Below are 12,737 nucleotides of genomic sequence, written 5' to 3' on the forward strand. Positions count from 1 at the left end.
TTCCTCCTCGTACAACTACAAGTCTGTAGTTTCATGAGGACCAAGATGTGGTTCCAAGCACTCCCCACCCATTTCTTTCATTCCTTCATCCATATTTGTTTATTCAACACATTTTTAGTAAGCATGATGTGTCGCCTGTTGGAATGATGGCCAATCACATGTGTAGCCCCTGATTTCAAAGGCCTTTTACATTCTTGGACTCTTTTGATCCTCACAACCATTACTGTGAAGTGCGTCATATTGTTAACATGAATTTGTATCACTGAAGAAACCCAGGCTGAGAAAGGCTAAAGAACTTGCCTAAAGTCACACAGCAGGATGAGATTCAAAGAAAAATTCTCTGCCTTCCACGCATCACAGACCAAATCTGCTGTGCCTCCAGCCTCCTGGCTTGCAGCTGTGGTCTCATTACTTTGATTGGTGCATGACATAGGGGGCATCTAACAGCTACAAAGGACAACCTTTAGACTGCAGTGGCTTCCCACAATAAACATCTGTTTCACATCGTCCACTGTAGAGGCTGTGGTCAGGTAACTCAGGAATCCAGACCTGTTGGAGCCGTGGATCTGCCATCTCAAATACATGGCTTCAGGTGATGTAGGTGTCCCTCTGCCAGCGGGGGGTGGGGTGGGTGGGAGGGGGAGGCAAGTGGGGAAGGCACAACCACTCCCAACTTCTTCAGCCCTGACATTTATGTCCCCCAGTCTGACTCTGGGCACAAGCTACCTGGTGGTGGCCATCAGCCTGACCTCCTGCCCATGCATTATAGCCTCTGAGGCCAGGCCCTCACAGGTATTACAAGGAACTTCTGCCAGGCGGGGCCCTCCCAAGGCTAAAGTGGTGGAGGGCCTGGTGGTAGGGATTAAGGAGGCACCTGTTGCATGGAGCACTGGGTGTGGTGCATACACAATGAATCTTGGAACACTGAAAAAAATTGAATGCATAAATGAATGAATGAATGAATAACTAACTAACTAACTAACTAACTAAATAAATAAATAAGGTGACAAGGAGTTCTATGGAGATAGCACACTCCTGCTGGTAACCCATTGCCAACATACACCCTTTGATGGTGGAAAGTGGTGTCTGTTCCTTGGGGAGGACGACTGAGGCACGAGGCTGTAGTTCATGGAGGAGCACCTCCATGTGCACTTGGGCTCGGGTAAGGAGGAGGGGACTGCAGTGGTTGCCATGGTGTGAAGGAGACTCCCTACCAGATCCTAGGGCGTGTTTCTACCTCTGCGTCCGTGTCCGTGCACAGCCTGTGGACTTGAGCATGTTTCCTACCGTGGCTGTACCCCCAGGTGGGAGTGTGGGCGGGGCTCTGATCCTAGAGGAGGGGGACCCTTAGCTGTTCCCCCGCCGAGCCTGGGTCTGGGGGGGGGGGGGAACTGGAGTGCACATTGCAGGTCAGGACATCTGACTCTGTCCTGTGTGGGAGTGACAGCTGTCACACTGCTGCTAGGGCTGGGGCCTACAAGCACGGCTGAGGCATGGGACCTTTCAGTTCCTCCGTAGGGACCCGCTGTATATACTATATGGAGCACGTGGACCCCAGTTGTGGAAGACGCGTGCCTTCAGTCCTGACTGCAACAGCCTGTGGGGGTGGCGCCACTGCATCGGAGCATGCGCAGTGAAGTCCGGTCTTGGTGAATGGGACTTCCGCGGGGAGTACTGCGCATGCCCCGCCTTTAAGCTGGAGCTATACCTTCAAATATGTGACTCCCTTTGAGAAATGTTGGGTGGAGAGGGGGCGGGAAGTCTGAAAAAGGTGGGGAATTCATGAACTGCTTTTTGTGGGTAGACAGTCTCAGTGAAGAAAATTCAATTTTCGGCAGCTCAGACAGTCCATATGTTAAATCTCGGAGAAGCTGAGGAGTGACAGCAGAATGACAAAGTCAGTGGGACGGACTTTTGGGGTTGGGGGGCTGTCTAGCTGTGTCTGCAGTGAGGCTGCCTCCTCTCTGTTCCCTTGAACCACGGCTGGGGGCAGGAGGGAAGCAGACAGCTGAGTTCCTCAAACTGCCCTTTCTCCCTTTCTCCCCCATCCGGTGGCCATCATCTCCTGCCTCCTGCTCATGTGAGGAGAAAGGTGCCCTCTCCCAGCCCCATCCTACAGGAGCAGCTCCTCAGGAAGTCCTTCCTGGAGTCTAACCAGCACTCCCTCTTGCTGCAGTTACTAAATGCAGAGTCTGTTTATAGCCCAAAGTGATGGGTAGGAAAATCCTCTTTTCTTTCTAACTCTTCCTTCCCACTCCTCCCTCAGCTACTCCACCTCTGGCCTCCTGTTCCCCAGCAAGTTTCAATGTTTCTCCAACCAGTTTTTCCAGCATCCTGTTCCATAAGCAGGTACTGTGGGGGGTGGGCTGGAGAGTGGGGAGAAGGCAGCTGGGGATTCCTCTGTGAGCCACAGTGTCAGCACAAGTGATGACTGGCTAAGCTGCTGGCTGTGTAGTGGGTGTGTGCCCACATCCCGGGGTCAAGATGTGTCAGTAGCGGATCCCAGTGGTGTGCTGTGATGAGATCCTGCCTATGGCTGGTTGCACAAGCTAATTAATTAATGCTCCTCTGATGTCTGGGAATGAGGTAGATCTGAGGGAGTTGGTGGTACCAATGTCTCGAAGCCCAAGAGCTCAGCTTTTCAGAGCCCAGAGTGTTACCGAGACCCCAGTTCGGCTGCCCATCACTCGAAATGCCCATAATAAGATGAGTTTTGATTGCAAAGGAATATGAGCTTTATTCAGGAAACCTGCCAGCTGGGGAGAAGGCAGACTCTTGTCCAAAGGCCAGCTCTGAGGTTTCTCCCTGGCCCCGGGGTTATTAAAGGAGATCAGGGTAGTTAGTCAGTAAAGAGAGAATAGTGCTCTCTGAAATTTCTTGATGACAAGCAGACAAGATAGTGAGAGCTTCAGAGAGTATCTCAGTGCCCTGAGGTTTTGCAAGACTCTTTGGTTTCTGTTTCACGATGTGCAGAAGGGCTCTGTTATTTTCTAGGAAATAATGCATGATTTATAGGGATGTGGAGAAACATTATTTAATCATCATGTGGGCTCAGGGTGCTGGCTAAAGCTTAAGAACTACAAGGTTGACTGCCAAGGCTTAGGAGCATCAAGAGGTTACCTAAGAGTCTGTGAGAATGTGGGCATTCAGGCTGGTGTGCAAGGTGAGGGGTCTGAGATCTGGGAGCCCTGACTGAAGAGAGGGTGTGTGGGGTTGATGGGGTGGGGGAACAGTGGTTGGGCTCTTGAGGGTGGATGCCCTGGTGTCCTGAGCTGGGCAGAAGTCGATGGAGAGGAGGACACCCCCTCAGCCTAGGGAGGACTCCAGGCTCAGGCCTTGTCCTAGAACACATTCGCCCCAGGTGGCCCGAGGGGAAGGGAAGAGAATGGGGAGGAGCCATTTCAGAACAGTCCAGCCTCATTCCTTTCCCTCACCCTCCCTTACCAACCTAAGCCCAGCTCCTCAATGGATCATTTCATACTTATTACGCACCTGCTGTGTGCACAGATCTCCAAAGTGTTCTCTGGCCATTAACACCCTGGTATCCAAGCACTGTCTTCCTCTTGTAGGCCAGGCAGATACTCAAGACTCCTCAGCACCTGGATTGACCCTCAGGTACAGAAGGCTCCTCTGAAGCCTGGAATCTGACACCTAGGTATTTGGGACAAGCACAGAGAAGCTGAAGAAGTAGGGAGAAGGGGAAGGTTGGGAGAGAGCCCCACAATGTTCCCGGACAGTAGGATTACTTACAGTAGCAAGAAGGATTAAAGCGGGAGGAGAGGAAGAAGTTCCCAGGAGCAGACAGTGCTGCTTGTTTTCTGAAACAGAAATCTTGGGCCTGATAGGAGGAGGGACAGCATGAAAGGGACCCATAGAGGGAGATCCTCTCCCAAGTAGTGCTGGGTTTCAGCAAGATGTGCTGGGGTGGGCGGTGGGGAGAGAAGGAGACTGCATAGGGCAAACAGGCAGAAAATGAGGTGAGACTCTGGGAGCAATCTTTGGCTTCTACATGGAGACTGGAGTCCTGTCACACACACCCAGGGTCTTTGCTAACCAGGCGCCCTCTGCTGGGCTCTCAGCTGTTACTGCTCTGCAGGGAGAAAAGACTCACAGGCTGTGCAGAGTCCTTTGTCTTCTGCAAACTCATGCCTGGAGTGAGGGAGAGTCTTGCTTCAGCTGTAGTGGAGGCCGAGATGGTGGGATGACCCCATGGGGAACAGTCCCCGTTTGCCTCTGTCCTCTCCTGAGACGGAGTGACTTTGTGGTAACCAGGTCATCAAGCCTTTCTGAGGTCCAAGGGCTGCCAATTCCCTTCCAAACTGGGGCAGAGCAGAGCAGAGCAGAGCTGTGAGCTGACCAAGCCCCGCCCCCTGGAGACCACTCAGGAGGGGGCGGGTCCGCCATTTTGTGTGGGACTTCCCCAGGTGGGACTGTGGGGCCTGGCAGGTTTTCCCTGATCACCTTCTTCCTCTGCATACCACAGTTCATCACTCTGAGGTTGGGGAAATGTCTCTTCAGCTCAGCATGTGACCTGGTCTGCCTGCAGGAAGAGAGTTGGGGGAAGACAGACAGAGGGCAAGAAGAGAGAGAAGGGGCAAATGTCCTTCCTTTCATTGGGTCTGAGACCTGCTCTACTCCCTAGATTCTGAAGGATGGGAGAAGTGTGAAAGCAGATGCAGAAATGACTAGAAATGAGCCAAAATGGTGGGATGCAGCAGGCTGGAGAGATGGAGGAAATGGGAGAGTGGACCTACTGGGTGGTGGGGAGTCTGGGGAGGTGAGCCAGGAGGGGACGGAGGCAGGCTGGGTTGGGGGGAAGGTTGTCCATGTGGGAGGGGACAGAGTGGGAGATGGGCAGGGAAGTCATCAGTGGGACGGGGTGGACAGTGAGGGGAGGTGAAGGCACCAGGATGACAATGGCAGATGGAAACAGAGATGGTCAGGGTGACCAGCTGTCTGGAAGGAGGACTGGAGGATCCCACTGGGAGGAGGGGAAGCAGATAGCAGTTCCCCAGCAGTCAGCGTCTGGGAGGATGTAGCAAGTAAAGGTTGTGTTTTTATGGTCCTTGGAAGGTCCCAGGAAGGTGAGGGTAGGACCTCCTGAGTCACTTCCCAGTCATTCTGAGGCCTGACTCTGGAGAGGAGCTGAGGAGTCCTCTTGAGCAGCAGGGGTAGGGGTGGGATCTCTGCTCCCCCCTAGCCTCAGGCACCTGCAGGGGATGCTTATCTGGGTGGGGTTGGGCTGGGTTGCTTCCAGCTCTGAGCACAGAATCTAGTGGGGATTTCCTTGAGGGATGGTTCAGTGTTCATAGGGTGATGAAATCTCTCCCTGACCGCTTAGCACTCCTACACTGTGTCCATAAAGAATGTTTTAAAATTGGTGTAATTCACAGAAGTAAAGACTATTTTCCATGGGACAGCCCTGTGGAGGCTGATTAACCCTTCAAGTCCATCTGATGCACAGGCACAGCCCTCCACTGGGAACATCAGTGCTACGGTCAGCAACAATAAAGATTATTGTGGGAAATGCGGCCTGTAAAGGGTCAAGAGGCATGATGGACCAGGAGAGGAGGGGGTGATTGGGGCTGGGGAGTCAAATGGAGCTGGCCTAGTCAGAGATCAAGTTTCCCCAGGTGTGGGTACTTGGTGGTCTGAGCCTCAAGGACATGGGGTTTCTGTTCAGGGACTGCAGGACTGGAAGGGTGTTGGGGAGATGCTCACAGTAGGGGTAGGGAATGGAGGGTTTGACTCTCCATCGGTGGCCCCATTGCTGATGGAAGCTACACCTGTCTTAATTTCACACATTAGGTAAATTTTGTAAATCCTACTTTACAGGTGATAAAACTGAGGCTCAGAGAGGTGATGTCAAGGGCCTAAAGTAACACAGCATATGAAGAGGCAAAGGCAGGACTTGAATTCAGGTCCTTGCTCCTGAGCTCTTGCTCTTTTCCCCATACACTGGGCAGAAGGTCTTACTCTTTTATGTGTCTGCCTCAGCAGCGGGCCAGGTGTGGGGCTGGGCTGGGGTGGCAGGTAGGTGCTCTGAAGTGTTTGTTGTTTGAAGGACTGAGTTATCTCTGCATATTGCATTCCCACAGTGTGGGTCACAGTCCTAGAGACCCTGGTGGCAGGAAGGGGGATAAGGCAGGGGAGCTCCAGTGTGGGCCAGGAAACTGGAAATAGCTTTCCTGTGGGTTTCTCTGCTTTCCCCCAGATGTTCTAGATGTCAATGATGTAGAGGATGGAACTCTGGATCCTTAGAAGAATGGACTAGAGTGATATGTATGTGTGCACAAGTGTGTTTGATGAGTGTATGAGAATGTGTAAGTCTGGGTGTGCATGCCTGTCTGTTAATGAGTTTGTGAGAATGTGTCTTTGTGTTGCATACACGTGAGAATGTTTGTGATGTGTGGGTGTGTATATGTGTGTAATTTGAGGGTATGTGTCTGTGTGTTTGCATGAGTGTGAGCATCTGTGTATTTGCATGTGTGTGTGTGTGTGTGCATGTATATGTTTCCCTGGGGGAGCCTCAAGACTCAGCTGAAGATGTCTTTGATCTGATTTGAGGAAATTTCCAGCTGGTTCCAGGCTTTGCTATGGCGTGGGGGAGGGAGGAGGCCAAGGTCCTCCGCTGGGCCCCTGTGAGCCATCACCTCTGGGAGCAGGGATGTCACCTGCTCTCCAACCATAAAGGAAATGCCAGGTGGTTTGTGCCAGCAGCCCCAGGGCTGAGGACCAGAAAAGGAAAGGGGGCTGGAGCAGGGGATGGCATTTCAGGGGCTGAAGGGAATAAGGCATGCCAGTGGGAAGGGTGGCGGGAGGGGATTCCTGTGTTCAGAAATTCCTGTGATCTTGCAAGAGCCCCAGACCCTCCAGCCCAGGCAGCCCAGCTCTGTCTCAGTGCCCAGGGTCCAGGGCTGGCTCTGCAGGGAGCACTGATCTCTGCTGCCCTCTTGTGGCCGCTGAGCCTTTCGCAGGTCTCTGTTGAGAAGCTTCCCCTCAAGTCCTCAGGGCCTTGTCCCTTGTCCCTGGTGGAAATTGCATTTATCAGGAAAAGAGATCTTTGGTCTCCCAAGTCCATCTTTCACCCAATCTCCTCTGGTTTCTGGAGGCATCAGCATCTCCTGAAGGCTGGGGACGTCTTCCTGACATTTCACCCTCTTTGCCATTGCCCAAAGTGTTAAGTTGTGATTTGGGGGATGGGCGGTGGAGACAAAGGGTTGAGATGAAGAGATTGAGCAGAGAGAGCAATTTCTCTTCCCTTGGGCTCCATCTACAAACTTAAAGCCCAGGGTCGTCGGGAGTTTTCAAAGAAAGTGGCAGGGGTATGACAGTCCTTGAGAAAATGGGCCGGGAGCAGACCAGCCATTATGATTCTAGGCTTTTGTGAGTTCACACTTGATCTCAGTCCATCAGCCTCAGCAGGGGATTTACTGGCAGGAGCCTTACTCCTAACTATTGAACTGCACTGCCTTCCTGTGAAGGAAGCTTTTAGAATCTCTTCCCCTTGAACTTGCGGACTATTTCTTGTCAGTTGGGTGACTTAGAGCAGTCATGGGAAGTACAGGGCTTGTGGGTAAGAATCGCCAGAAGGAGAGGATCTAAAGTTGGGAAATGTCCCCAGGTATCATCATTATGTCCCCATTTGTCCCTCAAAGTGAGAAAATCTGACTTAGGATATCCTACCTGGATTATAGGCCTGGGCATGATGCCTACAAAAAAGTAGGGATTCTCTAACTGGGTGTGGGTGGTTGGTTGCCCATAATCCCCAGGAGCCTAATATTTTTAAACAGGTGTTCTCAAAGGCAAATGATTCTTTACCACCAGTGTGAGTCATACATGGATGATGAATGATGGAGAGTCAAGGCTTTATCACAGTTGGTTTTCCCTTCACACTATCCATTTTGCTCACCTTCCACAAGGAAGGTAATACCACATATGTCTCTACATGAGCCTGAATCATCAGGATTGCTTGGCTACAATGTATGTATCTAAATGTACAGTATATAGGAATTCTGGATTATGGTCTCTGTCAGATTTCTCTTCTCAGCATGGTCATTTGTTCAACAAATAATTACCAAGTACCTTCCTCACAGTCTGAGGGAGGAGACCAACAGGTGACCTTGAATTTGGATACAGTAGGATCAGTGACACATGGGGGAAGCCGGGTGCTAGAAGAGCGCATAGGAAAGGCAGCATAAGGATCAAGGAAGCCTTCCTGAGGAAGCAACAGCTGAGCTGTGAACTGAAAGAGAAGTAGGGGTTAGCTAAGTGAAGGGGCCAAGAAAGCTTTGAGCTTGTACTAAAACACTTGTGACTCCCTATGAATTTTTCACAAGGAGTTACTTTTAACTCATTCAAACTGTTGTCTGAATGTTTGTTCCCTTGCCTACAGCAAGGGAACAATGTGAGCATCAAATTTCACAGCTGGAGCAGGAACTGGGCAGGGGATGAGGCTGTAGGAATAAGCACAGATCATATTATGAACAAAGGAAAGACTATGAAAGAAGGGCAGTGTGGAAGCACAGAAAGGTTTGAAGCCCGGTGGTGGGTTGGGAAAACCTCAGATATTTAAAAAGTTTCCATGAGTTAAGAATTGACACTTGTTATCTATCTCCTGTGCTCATTTGTAAATCATAGCACTAGAACTGGTGAGTGGCAAATAAGGAGTCTAGATGGATTTATAGACAGAAGTTCTGGCCCAAACCCAAAGATTCTCTTTCATCACCTATAGAGCAGACCTTCCAATTTTGACTGATATTTCTGTCTTTAAAAACTTCTGAGAACATCTTCTAAAATTCTCTTAAGATTGAAGCATGAGGGGCACCTGGGTGGCTCAGTTGGTTGGGCAGCAGCCTTCGGCTTGGGTCATGGTCCTGGAGTCCTGGGATCGAGTCCCACATCAGGCTCCCAGCTCCATGGGGAGTCTGCTTCTTCCTCTGACCTCCCCTCTCATGCTCTCTCACTCTGTCTCTCTCTCAAATAAATAAATTAATAATTAAAAAAAAAGACTGAAGCATGAGTAGGGTGGACAGTGAGGGCTGCATGGACTTTGTTTTCTCTGTTCTCCACTTCTCATTTCCTGGGCATAGCTGTGAATTATTGATCCAGATCCTAGCTCCCCTTGTGGAGGGAGCCATCTGAAGAGAAGTAGGGAAGGAGGAGTAAGAGGGAATCACACACAGGAGTCCTTCATTAAGAAAACATTCAGACAACAGTTTGAATGAGTTAAAAGTAACTCCTTGTGAAAAATTCATAGGGAGTCACAAGTGTTTTAGTACAAGCTCAAAGAGCAGGGCAGGTTCTCCAAACCCCTGGCAGCTGACACCCCAGATGGCACAGGGTGTGAGGGTAAAGAGCACAGTGTAACCAGTGAGGAGGCTGTCTGCAGAAATAAGTTCACCTTCTCTCCTGGAACCCAGAGAAGGAGGAAACAGAAGGATCTTTCTTGGTTGAGAGCAACTGAAGTAAGTGACTCATTTCTTTTCTCCCTACCTATCACAGTGTCATACTGTGAACATAAAAAAGGTAGTGAATTTTTGTCTGGTTGTTTTGGGTAAGGTTTATTGAACATCAAAAATCATAATATAGCCTCTCTGGCTCCTGTCACTTCTCAGTCATGGATCATGGGTTGGCTGTTGCTCCCATTTCTACAGTGTTTTCTTCCCAGACAGTCTGGTCCTCTCCTTCTTGCATGTGGTTAGGAGGTCCTGCCCCTTTTTCCCTCCTCCTATATGTTTAGCACCTCTGTGGGGCAAGTTGGTAAAGGGAAGGAGTGGACTGTACATTCTTGGCTATCAGTACAGCTAAAGGATGATGCAGAATGAGGAAAAGGGGGCCAAAGTGATTCTAACCTTGGGTAGCAGATTTGGGGGCTGAGAGTTTTAAGACAGAGAGACTAATATTTGTATCTAAAATCTGAGGATACATAGAGAATGGGTCTGTAATTGCAAAGAGGCATCTAGTCCATGAATTAATGTGTCATAACTCATGCTCAAGCAGTGGGCATATGTCCCGCATGTGAATTCTTGCACAATACATTCATACCCTGTTGTGTCTTACCACCTAATTAACACAGGAAGATGTGTGACTCATGAAATCACATGGGATTGTTATCTGGTATGTAGAAAAGGAAAATGTTGGGGTGCTTGAGTGGCTCAGTTGGTTGAGACTCCAACACTTGATATCAGCTCAGGTCTTGATCTCAGAGTTGTAAGTTCAGGCCCCATGTAGGGCACCATGTTGGGAATGGAGCCCACTGAAAAATAAATTAAAAAAAAAAAAGAACAGAATGTTAGGGGTATTTGGTACTTTTTCTGGAGGGAAAGAATAATTAATCTTCTGTGGTGTTTTTTGGTGTCAGTTTCTGTGATACTTGGGCTTCAACAAGTTACATGCAGCCTTTGATTATTAGTTGATTGGTTGAACACCATTGTTCAGTAAATATTTATTGTTTCCATAGGCATTCTGGAAGGATAGCATGTACCAGAAGAATCTTGGAACACTGAAAAAAGAAAATAAAACATAAGAAACATTAAAAATAACCAACAAAATTTTAAAAAGAAAAAAAAAGAAGAAATATGAAGCAGCAGCTCTGAAGCCTGAGCAAAGGACCCTGGCAGTCCCCACCCAGCTTGGCTTAACTCAGCCTCACTTAACCAGATCCAGTACTCTTGGCTGCCTGGGCTTGCTCCAGTTCCCTTATCCTTAGACTCTTCTTCAATTCCAGCTAGAATGCTGCGTCAGGCACTTCACAGGTTTCTTCAAAAGCTGGTAAGCAGACGTCCACTAGAGAAAGAAGTGGATGAGATAAAATCTGGCATAAAACTGAGCACTTTGGATTTAGTGGCCCTGGGTATGGACCGCACAGTGGGTGTTGGTGTGTACTTCCTGGCTAATGAGGTGGCCAGTAATCAAGCAAGACCATCCATTGTGATCTGCTTTTTGGTGGCAGGTCTAACATCACTGTTGGCTGGACTGTGCTATGCGGAGTTTAGTGCCCGGGTTTCCCATTCTGGCTCGGCGTATCTCTACAGCTACAGCACTGTAGGTGAATTCTGGGCTTTCATCACTGGCTGGAATCTCATCCTCTCCTTTGTTGTTGATGCATTTGTTGTGGTCCAGGCCTGGATCTTATCTTTTGACATCTTCTTTGGGGACTGGATCTCTGTGATTCTGCATAAGATCATCTCACAGTATGTTCCCCAAGTCATTGCAGACAGTCTACGCTACTTTTTTGTCATCTTTCTGTTTTTATTAATGGAACTGCAATATATAGGTTGGCATGGGTTCTTCAGAGTTTTTGAAGTGGTCACATTGATAAAACTGTTGGCTCTCAGTTTTTTCATCATCTCTGGCTTCATTAAGGGGGACCTGCACAACTGGAAGCTCACAGAAGAGGACTACATACAGGCCGGACTCAATGATCCCTCTAGCCTAGATCGTCTGGGCTCTGAAGGATTCGTGCCTTTTGGCGTTGAGGGCATTCTCGTGGATCAGCTACCTGTTTCTATGCATTTATAGGTTTTAGCGTTATTGTTACCAGAGTGAAAGAATCCCACAATCCCCAGCGTTCCATCCCCAAGGGCATTGTGATTTCACTGCTCATCTGCTTTTTGTTGTAATTTGGTGTCTCTACAGCACTTACACTTATGGTTCCTTACTACCAGCTTCCACCTGGGAGCGCCTTGCCTGAGGCATTTCTCCATGTTGGCTGGCTCCCTGCCTACTATGCTGTAGCTTTTATAATGTTCTTTAGTATTTCTGTCGGCACCTATTGGAGCTTTACATTCCCCATACAGCGGATGATAGCCATGATGGCAGAGGATGGCCTCCTGTTTCCTTTTCTTGCCAGTTTTGTTTTCAGAACATATTTCTGTGTTGTGTTCACTGTGATCTTTACCATCATTGCAGGAATAATGGTATTTTACTTTAGACTCAATGATCTTTTGGATCTCAGGTCAGTTGGCACCCTTATATCTTATTCCTTGGTAGCTTTTTGTGTTCTCATCATCAGGTATCAGCCTGAAAGGAGGAAGGAGGAAAATGAAAAAGAGTTGCAGGAGGAAAATGGGGGAAATGTTGCGTAGATGCAGGAGGAGACTGCACCTGCAGCAGAGAAGCTGACTCTACAAGAACTATTTTTTCCAGGCAGCCCCACCCCCACTCCACTCTCTGGCCGGGTTGTCTATGTGTGCTCCTTACTGCTTGTTCTGCTGATGACCCTCCTCTGCCTGGTGCTGGCCCACTGGCCAGGTCTGCTTTCTGGAGACCCAGTGCCGATTACAGCAGCTGTGCTGCTCCTGGTGCTCATCACTGGGATCACTGGCATCATCTGGAGACAGCCACAGAGTTCCTCTCCCCTTCCCTTTAAGGTCCCTGCTCTGCCTCTCCTCCCAATCTTGAGCATCTTTGTGAATGTTTGCCTTATGATGCAGATGTCAGCTGGCACCTGGCTAAAGTTTGGTGTCTGGATGCTGATTGGGTTTGCTTTCCACTTCAGCTATGGGATCCAGCAAAGCCTGTCTAGATCTTGAGTTCAGCAGTACCAGTACGTATTTGGCTTGACATCATCACACCTGAATGCAGCCAGGTTCCCTACACAATACACAATAAGGGGAAGTCTCCTGAGCACATGGAAATATGGGGGATATGAGATATTGGGGGAGCACTAATAGAGCTTCTTATTTATGGTATAGTGAAGGATGTGTTTTGCCCTTCCTTTTTTTTTTTTTTTT

General features: G+C 49.1%; 1 protein-coding gene and 1 long non-coding RNA gene across 2 annotated transcripts; both read left to right on the forward strand.

Annotated features, from left to right (window-relative positions):
- Nucleotides 1–1,050: 1,050 nt before the first annotated feature.
- Nucleotides 1,051–5,873, forward strand: LOC123946631. The gene is made up of 3 exons (XR_006819640.1): nt 1,051–1,162; nt 2,267–2,349; nt 5,836–5,873. It is a non-coding gene; the product is annotated as an uncharacterized LOC123946631 (long non-coding RNA).
- Nucleotides 5,874–10,734: 4,861 nt separating this feature from the next.
- On the forward strand, nt 10,735–12,536 carry LOC123946367 (cationic amino acid transporter 3-like). Its single transcript, XM_046011808.1, is given in 2 exon segments — nt 10,735–11,485; nt 11,488–12,536. Coding segments are annotated over 2 exon segments (1,800 nt in total).
- Nucleotides 12,537–12,737: the final 201 nt, after the last annotated feature.

Source organism: Meles meles, chromosome 7 (genome assembly GCF_922984935.1).
Source record: "Meles meles chromosome 7, mMelMel3.1 paternal haplotype, whole genome shotgun sequence".
Lineage (NCBI taxonomy): Eukaryota > Metazoa > Chordata > Mammalia > Carnivora > Mustelidae > Meles > Meles meles.